General features: G+C 31.2%; 1 protein-coding gene across 2 annotated transcripts; it reads left to right on the plus strand.

Annotated features, from left to right (window-relative positions):
• Positions 1-4361: 4361 nt before the first annotated feature.
• On the plus strand, positions 4362-15416 carry LOC143045333 (uncharacterized). Of its 2 annotated transcripts, none has more exons than XM_076217770.1 (8): positions 4362-4479; positions 6902-7168; positions 7975-8120; positions 9131-9284; positions 10191-10448; positions 11094-11138; positions 11856-11931; positions 14062-15416. In XM_076217770.1, exons 1-8 carry the CDS (start codon positions 4374-4376, stop codon positions 15059-15061), a joined length of 2052 nt encoding a protein of 683 aa, XP_076073885.1. In that variant the 5' UTR covers positions 4362-4373; the 3' UTR covers positions 15062-15416. The 2 variants fall into 2 exon arrangements, with proteins under 2 accessions (XP_076073885.1, XP_076073886.1); XM_076217771.1 differs by having other exon boundaries at positions 14071-15416.
• The last annotated feature ends 8087 nt before the right edge of the window (positions 15417-23503 follow it).

Below are 23503 nucleotides of genomic sequence, written 5' to 3' on the forward strand. Positions count from 1 at the left end.
AAGAGTTGACAAACAAGAGTTAACATCTGGAATATTTATGGCGATTGTTTAAATAGAGTTGAAAATAAGGCTAACACAATAAATATTCGATTTATGTAAATATATTTTTATCTACGTGTGCACAAATTATTTCAACTGAATCCTAATTGTTTGCCATTCTATCAAAGAAGAAAAAGACAGTTGAATAAATTATTATTTTTAACACATGAATTCGAATCCATGATACAAGAATCAATTCAATACATCAGAAAACTGGTGAAAACACATTTGTTGAAAACTGTGATTTTTTAAAGCCAGACTGGCAAACATAATCACACAGAAGTTATCTTTTTTTTAAAGTTTACATTGCATTAAATGTCAGCATTTTTCATGTTGTGCATGTCGATAGGTCATATCGTCAGTAGCTAGTTCTGGCTTAACATAACTTTCTTAGTAAGCGGGTTAAAGTTTTATAAATAGTTAATTTAGCAAATATTTTTTGTGGTCACAAAATTGATTGAAAATTATGAATTATTTTGTAAATCGTATAAAATGATAAAATTATGATAACTTATATTCCAGCAATTGCCATTGGTGTTATCGGAGGGCTAGCTTTAATTTGCATTTTATTTGTATTTACATACATATTACGGTATGGGTTTTTTTCTGGTTAAACTCGTATTATTCTATATCTCAGTATCAAGGCTTAGTTTATTTAAAGTTTCTTAACTTTTAATCAAAGACTTTTAACATGCTGATCATGATATAAGGACTTTTGCTTTCAAATTGTATACAGTACATTTAATCAAAAACAATAGAGGTTGATTTTGTTGCAAAAATATCTTTGATAATATTTTCTTTTTCAAAAATATGATACAAGTATACATTAGTTATCAGGGTTATTTTAAACTATCGATTATGCAAAATTGTTAGATTTTGTATAGATTTTACATGAAAAGTTAAATTATGTGTGATCAAAATAGAAAAAAAGAAATACTTTAGTTTTAAGATAAAATAAGCAAAGATTACACTTGTAATGTTCATTCACAAAATAAAAAGAAAAATGGGTTTATGGAGCTATTTTAAATGTTACAAAACAAAATAGGAAAGTCACTACACATTCCCAAATAAAGGTTACTATCTATCTCCTTGTATGGAGGTGTTTCTTGGAGAAGACGTTGGAGAAGACGTTGCTAAGTTGTAAAACTTGTGTCTGATCCTTTTGTCATTTTGAACAATGAAATATGTTTAAACTAAACTAAGTGTTTATAAAATTGAATCAACATGTTACATTAAAAAAAAAATTGCAAACCTCTTTTTCAAACTTCATTAAGGTCGATTTTCTTTCTGCTATTTCTATTATCTAAGATGATTGAATACTGTCTCAGATATTTTTCTAACGCCAATTTTAGTATATTTATTGTTATGATTAACAACTTTCGTTGATTCTTTAGTTTTACTTGCTTTACATCCAGTCGCAATTATTTCATGCATATTCAGGACGAGAACAAATAACAATTATTCAAATAGGTATCCAGCTTAAGGAAATCGCTCGCCAATTTTAAAAAGGGTTTAACTGGCGGAACAGGAGATGTCCAGGGATTAACATATGCCTATATCATGTATGAAGCAAAATCACAAAAATACTGAACTTACAGGAAAATCAATTTGGAAAGTCCATAATCACATGGCAAAATCAAATAACAAAACGCATCAAAAACGACTGGACAAGAACTGTCATATTCCTGACTTGGTACAGGCATTTTCAAATGTAGAAAATGGTGGATTAAACCTGGTTCTATAGCGCTAACCCTCTCACTTGTATGACAGTCTCATCAATTTCCGATATATTTACATTGATGCGTTAAATAAACAGACACAAATCAACTCAGTCAACCCTCAGGGTTTCTACTTCTACAAAGCATTGACCTCAAGCAACATTCTCCTAACATCCCACCTGCTATCTCTCAAATTAATATAAATATTACGTCATCAACTACGTGTTAAGTTTTTTTTCTTCAGATAACATTGGAATGATAGTATGGAAATAGAAAAAATAAAACAAATTCTTCAAGGACTGTGCACAACACAATATTTGCACCAGTTATGCCTTCCAGTGACGAACTGGCAAGCTACACAGACTTGCAATTGCAAACGGGAATACGTCCATATGCTATACTGAATACACGTACTCAACAATCAGATATAAACAGGCCGAACGTTAGGGAAACATCATATGGGTCATCAACTTCCAACAATTACGAAGATATCCAGCATCAATCTAAAAATGAACACTATGAAAACACTCATCAATTGCATCGTACAGAATCGGACCATGAATATTCAGATTTATACGATACAAAGGAAACCATTTAACCTTTGAAGGGTACAGGATATGAAATAAAGTAACTTTAGAAAAGTATTATTGTCTTTCAATTTTTTCATTCTAATAGCTTCGCAGTCGATACAAATGACAGTGAGTGTACTCCTATATTATTAACTAAAGAGGAAACTATGATCTATTATATATATAAATACATTTAAAAAAAGGGTTTTGTTGTAAACGTCAATGAGACACCAAAAATAACGACAAAACAACAAAATAACATCTTAAGAAGGTTTGCTTCTCAGTTTCAAAATGACAAGCTTTTCATAACGCTAGTATATATTGATAGGGGATTAATAAAGGAACCAAAAATGCAAAAAAAAGGTCAATGTGCTTGTTTTCGAGATATTAGTCATTGAAATTTTGGCGGGAAAATGTTCTCTCTTGATTTTTCTTAGCTTTATTATTGACAAATTTATGTTTTCAAGAACAATTAAAAAATAACAAAGATTTTATAAAACTTTTACAGATAGCTTCTTATTGTCCTAAAAAACATCTATATATATTTTCCCTTTTGATAATTTTCATTACAGTAGAAAAATCACAGAAAATTGTATGATAATATGCAGTAATGCAGCAGGATGGTAATATCTAAAGCAATCAAAAAGAAAAACCTAGTGAATTTGTGTTCAATTGTTTCTTAAATATTTGAATCTGGACTTTAAACTGCACTATCATACTGTAAAAACTACGACAAAGCCCAATTTTGAGATCCTGTCATTTTAATCGGAGCCAAAGTCTTACAATAGAATATATTTTGGGAGAAGGTGTCTTAAAGCAAGATGAGAAGTTCTTTGCTACTATCTTATTTTTTCACAACGTATGAATAGAATCAACATCATTGGTAAAATATGCTTTGGACATGAATCGATGTTACAGTGGCATCACAAATGATTTTTTGGGTTCCATTTAATTATTCTCATCCTAACTCCTCCATTATTCTACCGGTACAATGAAATTTTGTTAAAAAGCCAGCAAGCTTTAAGACTGATTGAAACTAGCAGATATTATTCCTCATTTGAAAAGCAAATTTACAAGCACGTTATATAGGTCCCGGTGCATTTTCAGCTGAAATTTGTGGCAATGTTTCATTGAAATTTTGCTCAATAAGTTTGAATTTCCTTGATAGATAGGTAGCCACCACTTACTGCGTCGGCAAACTATAAAATTTGAATTATGTTATATAAAAATTGGTGAAAAATACAGAACTCCTCATTTCCAATTGACCAAATATCAATACAGCTAACACTTTCAACTGTCCTGGGATAAAGAAATCAACAAAATTTAAAACTGAAATATAACATTTATTTGTTTTTTCTTTGTAATACAAAAAAGTAAAAATCATAACAAAACATTTTGACACATCTGCATTAGATGTCTTTTATATTTTTTTACAAATCTAAAATACAATTTTTTCAGAGTTTTAATAGTCTTTTTGCACAACAGCTTTACGTGCGCCGAAACAAATACTTTTACTTCCATCTTTCAAATCTAAACAATCGCGCAGTTAACCCCAAATAAAAAATCGAACAGCACAAATTCAACAGCGGGTCAATTTCATTATGATTAAAAATGAAGAAACGCAAAAGTATGAATGGTCATATGTGATTCTAACAATTTTCTTTTCCTAAGTGGTGATTGGTCAGTAATGCAAAGGTCCTATGAACGGTTATTTGCTACTGTTTATAAAGTTCCCTACGTATATTTAAACGTGTTTGATACTTTTAATGTGAAATATTTGCTAAAAATGTCAACGAAAAATTATGTATTTTGGATTTCATCATGCAAGAAGATTTCAGAAATTGATGTCCTGTTAGATAAAAGGTAGTTGTCTCATTGGAAATCATACCACAACTTATTTTCTATATGCATACATTAATGTAAAGGTTAATATTTTTATTTATATTGTTAACGTAAAAAAAATATAAGGGGAAAGGGAAGTGTATGATTTGATCATATCCTATCATGTACATATTGTTAACCTTATGTAGTTATGTACATGTGAAAAATGTGTTATGTCTCTATCGACTCAAGGAGCATACCCATGGACTGTGTTTGGTTTCATATTTGGATCGGTTTTATACTGATAAAATTTGTATACTTGGATAGAAACCGTAAGTTTAAATTATTTTGAATTTTTCTTCCTTTTTCTTAGTATAAATGTTTCGAAAATTACGTTTCCATAAAAACCCTACAAAACATGTACATGTATGAGTGTTAGTCGAGTTATAAATTGATATTGGACATCGAATAGAGAAGACTACATTCAATCGAACTATGTTTATTTTTGCAATACATTACGTCACATTGGACGTCGATTTATAGAGTATCAAAATATTGGACGTCGATTTGAGAATGTGACGTCAGATTTTGACGTCGAATTTAGGAACGGCCGTCGATTTCAGGTATGGACGTCGATTAGAGGCCGGACGTTGATCTGAGTCTAACATATATATGACACTTTTGTCAACACAAATCATAAAAAGCTATCAAAATAATGAAACTTGGTTTAATTTATTTAGATAATTGTTTTTTATTAGAATGCTTTTCGGTTGTGTGTACATGTGGTTTGATTAAATACTAGTATATAGTTGTTGTTCCTTATAATAAAAAGTATAAAATATACTCATCACAGATACCAGGATATTATAATGGGGAATAGTTGTAGTGTATTATATAAAACTCCGCTTAACAAGGAGAGTTTTTTTTAAATTTGAATAACAAAATTCACATATTTTATAACTTATGAATTTTAAATGCAAGAAATTACACCACCAAGTTTACTTAGATACGTAATAACATGTTATATGTGGTTTACCTCAGTTTTAGTTTATTATCCAGATTTGTTTTCTCTCATACGATTTATGACTTTCGAACAGCGGTATACTACTGTTGCCTTTATATACGACGTCAAATTGTTAGCTAATGCATTAATCAAACATACATCTACAACAAACATTAATAAGTATTTAGCTTTTTTGGCGTACGGCGGTCTCAGAAATTTAGCGTGCATGGTCACTTTATCCGAATTTTTTTGAAAAACAAATAGAAATAGTGTAGTTGTAGGCAAACTGCGGTTTGCTTGCAAACATAACTTTAAAGTAGTCAGATCGGCTGGTTAGTGCCCAGTGTCTAATCTAGTTTAAAGCTACTACAGAAACACTATATTATGCACAATCCGCTCTCCTGGTTCCAAAGCATGTGATTGATAAGCATCTGAACTGTGATTCAGATAAGTAGCCAAAGATATAGTAGAAAGCCAGAGAGAGCCGATCTGCGAAACAATTAGCATAAGCCTTTGTCTGAGCTTTCTAGCCAGAAAATATTGGCAAGACTTATGCTAAAGTTAGGATGTAAGTGATCACTGAATACCCCGTAAATTTGTGATTTGAGTGAAAACTCGAAATGACCCACATGATCTAACAGTATGAAAACATTAGCATTCAACTGAGACAACAATTATAACAATGAGAAAAAAAAATGATAATAATAATATATAGATATCTATATATAAAAATACACTAGATAAACCATATGACATGCTAATAATGTGTAACAGTAAAATCTATCGGTGGTGGAGGGGAGGAAGGTGGTTAACAAAAAGAATGGCGATGCCTTCAACGTAAACAAAGAAAATTTATAAATAGTTTTCACGCGCTAAAAATAATTGAATGTAGATAATGCAATGAGGAACGGTAAGGGGCAAATCGTCTTTTGTATAAACCTGAATTATATACATAATTCTCATTTTAGAAAAAAGTTTTATCTGCAATCGATTTATTGAGCTTTTAGAGGGTTTTTTTAATTAATGTTCATAGGATTTTTAATAAATAAAAGTCAACAACTACTAGTTTAATTGACATTAGAAATGAGTTTAAGGTAGATAGGGTGTCTTCCTCAATCTTGGATTTAAAAATACCAGAAAACAAGGTCTAAATCTTTAATAGAATGTGCAAATTTTTAGACTAGTAGGTAATTCATGTGTAAGAACTTCCACTTCGATATAGAAAATGACATGTTTTATCATATTTATGGTTGTATTTTACAAAAAACTGAAAAAATTTGTTTAATCAATTTTTTTCCAACTTTGCAACATAAGGGGAGGACCCTCAAATACAAGGGCAGATAATTCAGATTAAGGTACTTTTACTATAGAATGTGTTAGGAATTTACCTATTTTATAATGTAGCAAGAAAACGGGTCCGGTGACCCCATTGTTTCTTTTTCTTAACTGAAAGCATACTATTAAAGCCATCTTCTCATATGTTATCTCAAAATTCTATGGTGTAGATTACGCTTTGTTGCAGAAAATTGAGTTTTCCATGCATAATCTATACAAAATTTGTCAATTTTGAACACCGTGTAGCGTGAAAATAAGCCCGATGACCCATTCTTTTTATTAGTTTTTTCAAAAAAGCATGATATAGACTACATTTTGGCAAATTATTAAAAAATTCGATGGATTATAATTTAGACACCCCATCTACCTTAATTTAAATGTATTTGTTGGTTTAAACCTATCTTGTCACCTTGTAGTGACAGCAATTCTATGTGAACGACAAACAGTGTCATTAACATGTGATGAAGGAACTAGGATTCATATAAATGAGGTACATTTTGGACGAAAGGAAGACGTCTTAACTCTCGACAATACAACCCTGACTAGAGATGAAAATAAAACTAGTAGAATTGTTGCATTATTATGCAATCAACACAACACCTGTCACCTTAATAACAGTCTTAACAATTTTACTGGTTTTCTGCCAACGATACCAAGAAAAATAAGTTTCACGTATAGATGTGGTGAGTGTTGACAATTTTGAATACAAATTTTAATCTGTTTAAAAGGGAAAGTTGAATTTTGGTTTTTATAGGACTATAATTCGTCAAAATGAATAAACAGTGGAATGATTCAAACTAATAACACAAAATTAAGCAGGTCAACATACCGTATACCTTAAACTTCTTTGATGACAATTTCAATTACATATTTGAAATAATGGGTGTTGTTTTTTTTTCGTTTATTAAAAGAATTTTGTCTGGTTTTATATCACAATGATAAGATAATTTGTGATTCAATTGACCCTAGATATAAAACCACGTTTAGTCTACCATTTTTGACATAGGACAATGTCTGCACTAAGTAAGGAATATGACAATTGTTATCATTCGTTTGAGGTGTTTGAGCTTTTGGTTTTGCCATTTGATTACGGACTTTCCGTTTTCAGTAACCTTTGAGTTTTCATTTGTTATTTTAATTTTTAATTCTCCAAAATAAAATCAAAAACTTTAAAACACATAAAGATACCTTTATGTCAACATACAATCTTCAAAGACATACAATGTGTACATACCAGTTTGTTTACGAACTGATTAAAATCGTTTTCAGGATAATGATAATTAAACATTAATTCGTATCTGTTAGAACATATGTGTAACCACAACTATGTAATAATGTGTATTAAAAAAATATTTCATTCCTTATGCAAAATAAAATGTCATGTGTTACCATCAACATCATGACTCTGCAGTAGTCTTCGACATTTTTATGTATTGTACTCAATATTATAACTGTTCATTATATTTGAAAAAAAATAAATACATTTCAGAATTTGAATATCGTGGTTGTTTCACAGACGAGGAGGAATATGGTCTGCATAGTCGTGGATTTTTCTTAGCCGAAAACATGTCTGCAAAAATTTGCTATATTATGTGTAACACAGGACACGTCATTCATAATTTCTTTGCTACAGAGGTATCGTTATTTATGTTAATGTATTACTAATAATTTTTGATACCTTAGTTTTTGTATCCATATCATTTGCCATCCGCTTAATTTCATTAGTTCCGAGTGACGTTCACGAAACACGTCTATCTGGAATTATCTACATCAAGTACCCTCGAGATCAAGTAAATTAAGCTAGATACAAAACAGGTGTACAATTAAAAACTAAAATGACCTTAACCGGTAATTGACGTCAAACGAGGGATATAAGTTTGTCATTTTGTGTAATGTTTAAGCAATTTACCAAAAATAAATCTACAGTTCAAACAAAGACCTTGAAAGGACCGAACTTCAGTTTTGTTTGAAGAGGTCTGACACCGCCAAATATAACATTTTATTTCTTTTATCGACTTATTATTTACTAGAGCACACATTTCAAAATGAGACAAATAGTATCAATACAGTGTGCTGCCGTCATATTTAGAGATATTATCTTAATACAAAATCTAGATAAGTATGCATAAACGTTTATCGTGCATATTGGACTGTTTGAACTTTGCATATCTGTAACTTAAATGTTATTTATAGGTAACGGCCGTGAGAAAATATTGGGAGTAGTTTTTTTTGCAAATCACTTTCATCTTTTTTCAGTATTTCCCTTTGTAGAAAAATGTAAAATCACAAAAAAAGAAACGCCATCTGCATGTTTATTTATGTTGATCTTAAAGAGTAAAATAAAACTTTTTCTGTACATTGTCTCTTCAATATCTTGTATTTGGTTTGTAAATTTATGAATCATTGTCATTTTGGTTATTTTCTTTTAGTACCTTTTCTTGCATCGGATTCGGACTACTTTTAAACTGAGTTTTTTATTTTCAATTCTATTATTTCAAAATATGGAACAGATAAAGCCGCGAGGACCGAGGTAAACAAATACATCAAACAAACAAAATTGAGTAGAAAAGATACTGTATTATATGTTGTTGGTTGTTTATTTTGGGAAAGGGATTAAAATGTCAGATTCGTTTCAACTGTTGTAGAATGGCGATCAATGTTTTTGTGGTAGTACCATCGGTCTGAGAAAGCTAGAGAAAGGGAAACAGAAAGAAAACAAATGTGATACTCCATGCGTGTCAAACGAAAATGAAATGTGTGGATCCATAAACAAAGCGTCAGTTTACGTGTTTGAAACAGGTGTTTTTTTTTCTATAATATGAAAATAAAGACATGTTTTATGATTGCCAATGAGACAAATATCTACCAAAGTTGAAATGAAGTGGATATAAGCTGGTTATATATGACGTTGAAAGTAAAATATGCAAAAATACTGAAATACAATTTTCGTATCGTTAAAGGTCTCTAATTGAACAACTTATCATAATAGGAAATTTATCATGGGATACTAGTAAATTCTAGTCTTCTTTGTAATATTCGTTAAAAGTGTACTACATGGTTTAGAAGAAGTTGAGATAGCATAAAAGTACAATGCTTTTAACTTTAAGGTAACATTTTATAACACTTTACAAAATAAATAGTATTCATTAATATCTTTTATAGATTGGATAGGACTTCAATATTCACCTCTTAGGGGAAAAGTAATGATACATTACGATTTTTAAATTTGTCTGTTCAAAACGTTACTTTATATTTCATGCGTCCAAAGTGCTTTTCTATGTTTACCTTCATGAGGATCGCTCAAACCTACATGACCTGTTCCAAATAATTATGACGTCTTAAGGGTTATTTATTCTGCATAATGAAAATCGAATGTACTAGTTGGGTCCAAATTTGATATTTTATATTCTCGATTTCCAACCGTTAAGGAAGATTTAATGCCAAAATAAGGTCTGAAAGTTCCTTCCAAAACTCTATTTCAAAATCCACTTGGAAAACATTGCTTCAGCGTTATGACGTCGTAAGAATGCATCACAGAAAAAAAAATTAAAATAGCCTTTCAAGACGTCATAAATATTTTGATAAGTATTACCTTAAAGGACTTACAATTATCAAAGATGTCATGGAATATCAGTAAGTTTAATTAAGTCAATTTCATACATGTACCATCACTCTGTAATATCGCAAGATGCATTCTCTTTTTAGATAAACAACAAATTGATTCAGCATATACAACGCAAATAAATTTGCATAGTTGCCACTACGGTTCAGGAATGAAAGACATCTACGTCAAATCACTCGAGAGATCCGAATATTGTGATGATCTGGCTGATGCTACCCTGTCATATACTCAACATTGCAATGGAGAATTTTACTGTTTTAATTCGTCAAAAGAGTTCCGTAATATTACAGAGGATTTCCGTTCATTAAGAAAGTATATGAAGATTTCTTATTCTTGCTTAGGTGAGTTTTAGTGTGTAGGAGTCGAACTGAATAAAACTCTCTCGTCTACATAAAAAGTAGTCACTTAATTCAAAACATACCCACGGGTTTAGTGCATTTATATTTCCTTTTCTCTATGATACCATCCGCTTACATACTTGAAAAAAGGGGCAATGGGTATAATCTATTTAAAAACAAACAAGTGATAACACTTTGACGATTCAATTCGAATTAGAGATTCACTGTTCTTTACGATAAATGACGCCGACAATGAAGTTTACTGGATACTAGTATTTATTTAATTGTGTTTCAATTTTTTATTTTTAAATCCATTTGTTCTTTGTTACCTATTTTGTATACATTTCATGGCTGCGAATGAGAATGACTATACACATTTTGTTAAACCTTAAAAAAAAAAGTAAAATCACAAAAATACCGAACTCCATGGAAAATGCACAACGGAAAGTCCCTAAGCATAAAGCAAAATCAAAAGCTCAAACACATCAAACGAATGGATAACAACTGTCATATTCCTGACTTTGTACTTGTTTACTTAGAAACTGGTGAACTAAACCTGGTTTCATAGCTAACTTAACCTTGTATGACAGTTGCATAAAGCATTTTATACAAGACCTATGAATCATTCTTCCATTTATTTTTGTCCAGGAGATCCCAATGCCTCTGTAGGATCAGTACACTCAATAAATGCAAGTACGTATTCAAATACAAACCAAATGTCAAGTAATGTATTTATAAAGATTTAACTTTTTCAAAGTTGTTTGGAAATATAATCAGTTATGCGTAATCAACTAGTTCAAAACATATGCATTCACTTCAAAATTTGGTTAATAATTATCAAAGTTGACATTGACGTATGGTTAAATTCTTACATTTCATTTGTGTAGTTAATATTACTTTAAATAAAAATATCGTATTTTTTTTAGTATAATGGGTCAGAATATACTCCGATTTTTTGCAAACGATAAGGCGAGAAATACGGATAATGTATAAATACGGAACCTGATCCAATTTATTTTTTGTATTAAATCTGCTTTTCTTATTTCTATCATTCTCATTTCAGAAAATCTTTTTGTATAATTTTGTTTTAGTACACGAACTCTCAGTTCATTTATAGATATTTCTACAATTCAAACTCTGCTGATTGGATTGATCATTGTAAAGATTGGAATAAATGTTTTCCACACACAAAGCTTTTTGTTCCTTTGCTAAAAGGTTTATCATTAATAATAAACCTTGATGGGGTATAATTTCAAACTTTAAAGAAAGAAACTAAGCTTTATGACTTGTCTTAAGCTTAGATTCGTATGTTTACTGTCATCGATATAGAATAGTTGTCTTAATGAAAATGTATGGTGTCTGTAAATCGTTTATCTTACAGACTTAGAAAGAAGTGATATATTTTTTCAGATATTGTTGGTGGAGTGCTCGGAGCTATTATCCTTACTGTTTGCATTGTATTTCTGACCTTATGTCTGGTTAAAAGGTGAGATTGTTGTTCTATTTACAGTAAAATTATAATAGCAATACAAACTAAAACTAGAGATTGAACTGATAAAACGATCTCCACCTTTCAAAAACTGGAAAAGTTGTAACATACCGGTATTTGCTATGTTTTATAATTGATGTATAATCCTTTTATAAATACTCTTCGGTTGACTATTACTTTTATGAGACGATTGCATATGCACTTATATGGTATCGGTTAATTATCACAACAATGTCTTTAAACTATTGTTACCAAAATAATTGAAAAAAATAAAACATCATATAACAATATTCTCAAAGTCTTTTATGATAAAAAAAAAAAAAGGGAGGTTTGGAATATGAAAATGAAACGACACACAAAATAAGAGTGTTCATTTACCCATCTTGTAACAAATCCCTGTCCCTCCACATTTATATCAGTAGCTTTATGAAGAAGGTTGTTTTGATGACGAAACGGATATTCATCAATCGATATATAGATATGTGATTTCGCTATGACCGACGAGTAAGTGAGTTACAGTAGATATCAATGTGATGCAAATATGTCAACATCAATAATGTTATATACTTTATAGAATTCGTGCCTCCGATTTCATTTTTATAAGAGAAACACAAAAATCCAACCTTTGGTAAAAACGCAGAAATTTTAGGTGATATAGGACTTAGACTCAAGGGAATCGCAGAAGATCATTTAACTGCAATATGCAAATGTATAAGAAACTGATTTTATAAAATTGAGAATGGAAATGCATGTATCAAGAAAGAATAAATAACTTTCCCTGAAAAATATTACCGAAATACTTCTCGTATATGTTGGGTTATCATTGTAACAGTAAAAACTGTAAAAATAGTTGAAAAAGGTTTAACTCATCTGATGAATATAATTAGCAATACTTCCAACAAAAACTCAGAGTGGACGTGGACGGGTAAATGTACATTAACAAAACAATAGGACAATACGTACAGTTCTGAGAGGATTCGCAAACTAATGGAATAAAATCATGCATCTAAGACTAGAACATTAGTTTCATGATTACATACATATTGCTTTCAGAGTTTTTAATTATACAAGGGCTTATCCGGTATTGTATGATTTTATTGCACTTCAAGAGCATATTTCCTAACGTTGCTGTCAATACCAAATGTTGCAACTTTGTGAAGTTCTCCTGAGGATTCTCCACAGAAAAAACAATCATGTGTAATTGTCACAGTTGAGCAACCAATACTTTGACGAGTTATCTTTCCTGAAGTTTCTTCACTGCCAGATTCAAGTTTTCTCTTTATATTCTCATGCCTTTCTATTTTCATTTCTGTATACTTGTTTCTACATGTCTTGTGCCACTTGGCTTCCATTTGCTGTAACTTAAATGCTATACCTTTTTCATGAATGAATTGATTAAACATGATTTGTGTTAGAAACCAGTTGATACTTTGACATCGATTTAACATAGACTCCAGTGTCCTATATCCAGCTCCAACTTCGATATCAGATCTCCTGATGTTTGCTGGACATTGTAAAGATTCAGAAGTCTTTTCCTGGCAAAAAATACATTCTTCCCAATTAAGTTGCTTCAGACGAAGACGATTGTGCATCTGGATTTCGAAATTTTACTCTTTTGGAAATTTTAAAACCTCTATTAGGCTTATACTACCAGCAACAATAGGTCACGACAGGTCTAAAATTAGAAAAAATAAGTCTTTTGATACAATCTAACTATAACTTAAATGATTTAAAACTAATGTAATGCCTTTTTATCTACAAGGAAAGCAAAAATTCAGGTCATTTCTCAAAAATGAATATTTGCCTATTTTTCAAGGCGGCCATTTTGAATTTCAATGAAAGATCAATACAAACTTTTGCTAAGTACACCAAGTCGTTCAAATATGTTGAATTTTGTGCTTCCAGCATCAAATACATTGTGGTTTGTGCAATACTGGATTTTTTTTTAGGACGTATGTCGGCCATCTTGAAAAAAGCCGCCATGTTGAATTTTGAGAGTGGGTCCATAGCTAATATTGCTCAGTACATAAAAATGTACCATCATGCAAAATTTGGTGCTTTCCTCATCATTTGAGCAATTTTTTCACCAATCGGCCGGACTAATGTATTTACCTTCTATCTTTTGAGGTCCTGTAGTAAAAACAGAAAGAAGAAAAGGAGACCGTATACAACTGCTAGAAATGGCTCGGAGATCCAAGATAAAGCTTTATTGGTCATGTTATCATCTAATAATTCATCATCACCCGGATACGAGAGTCTTCAGTTAAATCATACGGAGTTCTTCGAATATGCACAAACAATGGTTACAGAGGAACAAGATTTAACCGACGACGAGATAATAAATGATCATTGCTCAAAGCAGATAGCGAATGCTTATAATGAAGTGAACCATTACGAGTCCGTAGAAGTAGCAAATTATTCTCAATATGATATCGCAAGTCCTCATGATCAACGAAATTTTCAGTCTGTTAATTCATCTGAATCAGTATTTTACAAAAGTCGATTTAACAGTAGCAATAAGATTGAAGAATTAATGCCTGGTAAAGATATTCCTCCTGAGTCCACGATAGATAATCCATATGACACAATTGATCCAGAAGAAACCGGATTCACCAGGAGTAAATCAGACAACAGTATTAACATCAAAATAGATAAAACTGTCTATAGTGAAAACCCAACTCAAAGGGATAGTAAAGGCAACATATATACAATGATTCATTCTAAAGAAACTGAACTTTACAGAAGTAATTCTAACAACAGTAACAGTCAATTAGATCAAATTTCCCATGGTCAATATCAAACTCAAATGGAAAGTACAGGTAATGCATATGCAGTACTTGATCCTAAAGAAACTGGATTTTATAGAAGAAAGTCTGAAACCAACAACAGTCAATTAGATAAAAATATCAATGGAGGAGATCCAACTCAAAGGGGGAGTACAGGTAATGCATATGCCGTGCTTGATCCAAACGTAACTGGATTTAACAGAGGCAATTCTTTAGATAATGCATTGGAGAAAGTAATTTCCAGTGATGATCTCAACCACAAGGATCATAGTACAGTCAATCCATATGTCGTACTTAATCCAAAAGAAACTGGGTACAGTAGAAGCAAAGCCCTTGAGTGAAATCACTATAATGGATCCTCCAAGTTTATTCTTTAACAACAACACAGTAGCGGATTATACACTAAATGTATATTCAGTTCTTGATTCCGGATTGGAGATACGTAATTTATGTTAAAGAACAGGTTGCTGGTCAAATGAATGAAACTTTTCAAACAAATAATTAACATGATTTATACAGTTAGACATACCTTGTAGAATGAGCAATTTATAACAGATACTTATACTGTACGGCTGCTGACGAAATCGTATAGAATAAGTTTTTCCAAATCTAAACTTACAACTTCATACCAGTGCGGGAAAAAAACATAAAAAATTTCTGCCTGGTTAACGATTTGAAAAAAAAACAATATTTGAATACTTACATAATTAATATGATATTGAAGAAGTAATTTTCGCACTAAAGGAGATGAATTTTTTATTTCATTACATCCACTGAACACGTTTTTATTATAATTACCAACTTCTGTTTTATATGCTTTTACTTTGATACTTTGCTAGGAAGTCAATAATCTTGAGTTGTACCATGAAGATCAAAATTATTAAGCGAAAATTTTAATTTATATTAGACCTATCTAGCTTGGATTGTTGCGTTAGCTGTATTAAAACAATTTGCGTTTTGTCTGAAACTATATTAAGTTGAGAAGTACCCTGTGAAAGTTTATGAACGAAACCAGGCGTAAGATTTAGTAAGAAAGACGACACGCGAATCGTTTTATTATAGGATTCGTCAGTGGCGATAGCAATTACGAAATTGAAAAGCAATATATCAAAAACCAACAACTCCAAAAAGCTGTGTCAAATCTGGTTAAGACTAATGATCAGACAAACGGAGCTTTTTTTTTTATATGAACTGTTAATTTCCAGAAAGGGATCACATGATGAATGGTATATCATTTCTATATAGGAGCGCTGACACAGGTTTGATGATACCCAATGCTGAGTTGGTATAACGCGTAATCAATATCACTTTGTTTCTGGTTGCTTCACCAATTGAAATATGAATATCTTTTTTTTCAAAACGTCGTTGAACTTTAGCTTAGTGTGTTATGACAACCCAGAAGAGATACGTTTACTAGACTTATATTTTGACACACCGTATACGCGGTTCGTTTGCATCAGACTCAGCAGTGAAGATTAAATTATTACAGTTAAAATGCCAAATAAAACACAAAAATCAGCATTTAAAACACAAAGTTCCTAAAAGTTCTGAGTTTATTTAACTGCACTCGTTTGAAATTGTTCAATAGACTATTAATACTGCTGATAATTTTCATTTGCCAGTATACAATTGAACTGACTTATCTATAAGTATAACACTTGCTTTATACAGGTTGATGTAATCTAGAAAAAGATCGAGGCCATAAGGCTTTAGAGTTAATTGTTAACAATAAAAAGTAGATAACCCGAGTTTGTATATTTTCACGAATCATATTGGCTTTTGTGACAAATATTGTCTTCTTCAACTTTAGTGTGTTCATTTCGTTACCTCTGAGGGACAAAGTTACCGAATAAAGCAATAAAATATTAGATATGGAAAAAAATAGAGAATAGAGACTACGAGAATTAAAGTTTTCAATTTTTTAACTGCAACTATATGTTCAAATCAAAACTAAACTTAAATAAACAAAATGCTTTTAAAAATAGAGAATAACTCGATATACATTTGGTCTATTTGACGCACTGTTCTATGTATACCTTCATAAAGAACACTCAGTTGAAAGTGAAGGGTGTCCAATTTCCAGTACACGTGAGGAGCTGTATTATTAAAGCAAACCAAAAACAAATAAACGATTAAACACTCGAAGGTCAAGTTTGTATGCAGGAGTTGGAACCTTAGTTTTTTTTTTTATGATTTCTGTATTCAAATGGGCGGAGAATAAAAATTAAGGTTTGCTATACATCATGTCAGTATCGATGCATTGAAAAATGAGCTGATGATACCTTTGGTGACAGTGCTGGAAGATGACAATAACATTGTATAAATTTGCTTCTTCCGACTTACCTATATCATAAAAACACAAACCCTCCAATTAGATAGCCAAAGAAGTATAAGTAAATAAGCACATGTAGAGCTATACGATAAAAGGAGCCTGAAATAATAGTCAAACCATATAAAAAAAGAAGATGTGGTATGATTTCCAATGAGACAACTCTCCACAAGAGACCAAAATGACACAGAAATTGACAACTATAGGTCACAGTAAGGTCAACTTTGTCTGAAGGAGTCTGAAGGAGTTTTTTTTAGAATCTCAAAATTTTCAACAGAGATTGCTTATATGTGCATTGAATAAAATTGAGAATGGAAGTATATATACAATGATCTGTCGTCCGAGGTTTGTCGATGCAATTAAAATGGGCTACTTAACTACAATAGAAGTTTTTTGAAAAAAAACTATAAAAAATATCTTTTTCATTTGGTCTGATAGACATATCTTGGCATACTAGTATATAGTTTTTAGTAAACACTCATAACCCCATCTACCCTATATATGTTATGTGGTGGAATTATCAGTATAATAATAAACGATTATTCTTTCTAAGAGAACTAAATTCTCTATTTCAATTAGACTATGCCTGATTCACTTGCACTTCTTTCACTTGTACATGCACTAATTGTGTCCAATGTATTTCATGTGTTTCTTATGAAAGATCAACATATAAAATGCATTCTTAAACTCTCATATGAGTTTAATGAATACAGAAACTTTTAAGTCGCTTGTTGAGAAACTTGTGATAAGAAGAAGGAGAAGAAGATTAACAGAAGGAAGTTTGGAAGCTTACGTTATAAATCGTGTACGTGCCTAATCACCTAATCACTGACTACCGAGCTGATGATACTCTCGGGGACTAACAGTGCAAAAGCAGAGGTTTCGGTCCAGTGCAAGCAAACAATAAAAACATCTCATACATTGTGTCCATCCATAGTGCTCTTTTTTTTATATTTACTTTCAAGATCGTTCAAACCTAAACATTTAAAAGCCAGTGATATATCAATACGTAAATACGTTAGGAGATATGTCATCAAAGGGAACATATAAAACCGTTGGTTTTCCCGTTTGAATGGTTTTACACTAGTAATTTTGGGACCCTTTATAGCTTGTTGTTCGGTGTGAGCCAAGGCTCCGTGTTGAAGGCCGTACTTTAACCTATAATGGTTTACTTTTTAAATTGTTATTTGTATGGAGAGTTGTCTCATTGGCACTCACACCACATCTTCCTATATCTATAAAAAATATAGCAAAATCTCTCTCAGATCATCTTTACCCGAGGGCATTAAAAACCTCGTTTCTTGGCCATTCTTTATTTTAGAATTTAAGAAATGAGAGTCATAAACCTAAACAAAAGTTTCAATCTGATTCTCTGAAAATTTACTTTCTTCCTAAATTATATATATGGAGTATTTTGTGAGTTTTTGTTAACGTAATTTAACAGATATTAATAAATGAATTATAGTCAAAGGACTCTCAAAGGGGTATTACAGTATTTTTTTGTGTTTACGGATCGCTTAACCCTATATTGATACATTATTTATAGTTAAAAAGATATTTTATATTTTGAATTAACTCTTTTTCCTCAAATAAATCGTCATAGAAAGTCAATAACATCGCAAAATAATACACGATTCAAACTTCATTTCACACTGCCAAATAAAGTAGTATACCGCTGTTCAAGGGTCATAAATCGATTGATGCACAACTTTTTGGTTTACGTTTTATTAATATATATATAATGTATTATTACTACATTGTATAACAAATACCCCTGTGGTGATGTGAAGGATACTTGTGGGTAGTTTATGTATCTTAGATTTTATCACTGTAAATCCGATCAATCCCTATGAATGTATTTACACAGTATCATAAATTTATGACGATCTAATCATATTAAGGAAGTCAATTTATATTTAGCGGAAACAACAACTTGTTAGTAAAAAAATATAAAAATGATTTTGCAAGTGTACTACCTCATTTTCTTTGCAAGAGAAGTATTTCCTAATGAGCTATATAGTAAGTTGTATTATATTATTTATAGGTTTTCAAATTATTTTATCATAATGTCACATTTTTATTTCATGGATAGGGCTTATAATAACGTATAGATGTTAAAGGGGAGGAGTCAGTCTGTACAGTGACATCATATCATCATACATTGACATCAATTGTGTGTGGAATTAATATTTTTCCCAAAAGTGCTCCCCTTTGACTATATGATTTATTTTACATTTTTTCAAAACAGTTTTCTAACTACAGAAAACCCTGATAAACTGTCAAAATCAAGTTTGATCTCGGCAAGTCATTTGTTCAGTCTTGAAATTAAAAAATCTTTGTTTGGACGTTTCTTGAACTGTTCATGAGAAACAGCTAGTGACGAACGATATCCCGTCCGCTTTCTGCCGAGTTGCATATGAATGATCACCCTTTTTTTAATTTGATTTTTATCATGACTTCTAGTTATTTTACTATAGTTTGTTGGGTTTTTTTATTCGAAGGAACATTACTTTTTTTCTTCTGATTTCGTTCTTATAAGTCTTTGGATTAAATCCAGTAAGTCGTTGACATTGAGAGGAATTTTGTTTTAGAAATTAGCTAAATTTCCCATATGTCCATTTCCGCATAACATCAAATTTTCAATTTTTGTTTACAATTGCTGTTGAAACTAGTGGCAAGTATTTTATGTACTATATTCAAAAGAAGCATTAAAGACGTCGTCAACCAAAATTCCAAGGTTGCAATACACAGTTAAGAAAAAAATTAAAATTGACACTCATAATGTTTAAACATCCTCTCACCTTTCCTTACTCATGTTACTAACAAATAAGGCTTAATATTTTATTTGTGTTATGCACGTGTATATTTATGGAAAGAAAATCTTCCATAGATTTGATTTCCAATAGTTATACTGGTGAAATATAATCTCTTTTTGGTGTAACCATGACAACAATCTGCATTTATTTGATACAAAATATTGCAAAAATGTGGGTGAAAATGTCACAAAAGTCTGCAATCAATTAGAGTGATACCTATCTCGAACCTTAGATATTTATCTATCAAAAGGTCCCATAAAATTGAATTGAAAAGATCAAGCGTCAAATCTTTGTTGATAAACACTACAATAATTTCTGGACCTATGGGCGGTATGGATAGGAAAAAACGGACTGTCAAAAAGAAAAATAGCCTATAAACCAGGCTGGAAACAATCAACTATCTAAAAATCAATTTTATTGTACAAAAACTTTCATATTTAAAAAATTCGACATGGCCATAATACGAAACTTAACTTCTAACTGTGTATTGCTACCTAAGAGAGTATACGGAGTTTAGAATAAACTATTATCATATTTCAAGTCAATTCAAATGGCTCAATCCACCTCATACATCAAACCCAACAGATCTCCCTCGGATATCAATTTTGAAGGGTATTTTTGTGAATTTACTTTTTAAATACAAGTCTACACAGATCGTTCGGTAAAGAAGAGAACGAAGCCTTTTCTGCACGGACCTCAGGGAATTCTCTATGAATGTGTATGACACAAAAAAATACTTTACTATTTTAGGAGCTGTAAGGGATTGACAATGCAGGGGTGTGGAAATATTCTTGTTGGGTGTATGACACTCATTTTCTTCCACCCTGTACTATAAATCACTTATAAGTCCACTCCGTAATTGCTCAGTACATAAAACTGAAAAAGGTTCATTAAGAAATAAGATCTTCAGAAAATAAACGCATACTGGTGACATTAAGTTAATATAAAAAAGAAAAAATAAGCCTATTATAACACAGCCGTAAGTTACTCTAAGATTGTACTGATGTATGACGGGATTTAAAGTCATATGATAGTTAGTGTGACGTCGAATCAATCTCAGGCTTTATATATGTGCCCTTGCTACACTCAAAATGCATAAAAAAGTTGATATTTTTAAAGTTAGAATAACTTAAATAAGAAAATCAGGAAAATTCAAAGCGGAAAGTCCGTAATCAAATGGATATATAAAAAAACTCATCAAACGAATGGATAATAACAATCCTATTTCTGACTTAGTACAGGTATTTTCTGATGTAGAAATGTTCAAAACAAATTAGATGGCAAATGAATTGTATTTAAAAAATAATTGTGTTGATATTCCTTTACTATTTTTTTCAGGAACCATTACCATATGTGAAAACGAACCAGCCGAGCTCTCGTGCATCAATAATACGAATATTAAAATTACCAGTGTTCAAGTCGGACCACTAAAAGAACCGTACCGTATTGAAACTGGTAATAATTATCTTCTCAGTCTCGTTGATGATAATGCTACACAAACACAACAACAGTTAGAAGCAGTATGCAATGAAAAACAGTCATGTCTAGTGAATGAAACTTATTTCAATTTTACACGATACCAAATACCAAGGACAATTGATGTTACTTACAGATGTGGTAAGATTAATAAATTTAAAAAAATAAAAGATAATATCAGTTGCACAGTGTGCAATTGTCCTAATACGAGAATTTATCGGGTCAATAAAATTCATATCGGGTGAGGCGTAGCCAAACCCGATATGAATTTTATTGGCCCGATAAATTCCGTATTAGGACAATTGCAAATTTATCCTGATTTTGATATATTACATATTATTATATTTAAATTCCATATTAGTACAATATCAACCAAATAAATTTTAGATATTTAATCTAAAACTGTGAAAATTTTAAAATATTATAAAACAACTCTTTTTTTTTATTAGGTCAATGGTATAAGGGAGAGATTTCCAATTGACGTAATAAATAAGGAAGATAACGTAATTGAAAAATTGTACTGAATGAAATTTATTACGACAATAATAGCCAATCAAATTGCGAGAAATTACTCTAAATCAGGATAAACATACTTCAGCCAATACAAGGCTAGGATAGTGTACGATTCTTAAAAGTCTTTTAGCATTTGAAATATACCGAACAAGACAACAAAGTTGAAGAAATCGCATGTACTCAAAACGGTGCGATCTCGATTTTTGACAGGGTAAGCCATGCGAATCAAGTTTAAGTCAAAAACGTCATGATAGGACATAATTGGTAATTTACAGATCAGAAATCTATAGTCTTCTGCTATGATGTGGTGAATTGATAATACAGACACGTCGTATTGGCCAACGAATGTTTGATGATGAACGTAAAACTCTACAGTGCCGATTATGAATGCTATTGACATTATACTTAGCGATGTTTATTGTGTTAATTTGCGGATGCACGTACGAAAAAAATGAAATAAAATGGGACATGCCATCAGGGGCAGATGGTACGTTTCTACTCAGTAATGCAAAATTGACAATGGGATTCGAAATCGTCAATTTGTCAAATATCTTATAGTTAAAAGTGGTCCTTGGTAAATTTCAAGAAATAGGTCCATATATTTCAGAATTAGTAATGTTATATTCACAGCAATATATGCGATACAAGCATACACAAAAAAGGGGCGGGATATATCAAAGGGACATTCAAAATGCATACTTCGAAGATTAATGGCAATTCTAATATGACGTGCTTCTTTCGCTTTATGAATAAACCCATGCTCTAAATCCAATACAAAGTTTTGGAACATGCGTATATTGACTACTGCAGAATAATGAATGTTATCAAATTGGCATGCATTTAATATATTTCATTAACTTAAAACACTTTCAAACTCTTAAATGATGCACATGTTTTTACTAATTCATTTATTATGAAAGTAATGTTCTGCATTCCGAAATTGACATATTTGACCTAGATACGACAACTGTTCGTGCTGGCTGTTTCAAAACTCCTCCCTCTGAAAAATTGCAGTGCCAGCTGTTTGCTTCTTTACAAACAAAAAAGGGAGGTTGTTGGAAGAGCCTACAAAATTGCTTTACCCTTATACACATCGGACATAGAAATTTCGTTAATTGTCCTAATCAGAATCGAAATAATTGATGCAAGCTATACTTTATAGTAGTTTTAACATGGGTAGGCATTACATTCGTGTTATGTTAGCCCTCACTATCGCTCGGGCAATAATAATCACGAATAAAATGCCTACCCATGTTACAACTACAATAAAGTATAGCTTGCATCAATTATTTCTTAATTAATGAAAAACGACAAAAAAACAAATAAACACCACATACAAAACTAAAGCTTAAGCAACACGGATGTGCTATGAAAGAGTAATCAAGCAGTTCAGTTTCATCATTTTCACCTTCGTGTTAATCATTTAGTGACAGGACATCATTAATGTATCTGATATATTTTTTTTTTAAACGAAAGAGAATGCAAATATTGGTGTAATACCACCAAATCATGGTACGTCACATCCGGTTGTATACGAAAATAGGTCGAAAAAATAGTTTCATGAATTTGACAGTTGTAGGCAATTAATCCTACATTGTATTGCAGTAAAACATTTTCTGTGTCAAAAACATATGTCTTGGGTATTTCAG

Source organism: Mytilus galloprovincialis, chromosome 9, assembly GCF_965363235.1.
Source record: "Mytilus galloprovincialis chromosome 9, xbMytGall1.hap1.1, whole genome shotgun sequence".
Lineage (NCBI taxonomy): Eukaryota > Metazoa > Mollusca > Bivalvia > Mytilida > Mytilidae > Mytilus > Mytilus galloprovincialis.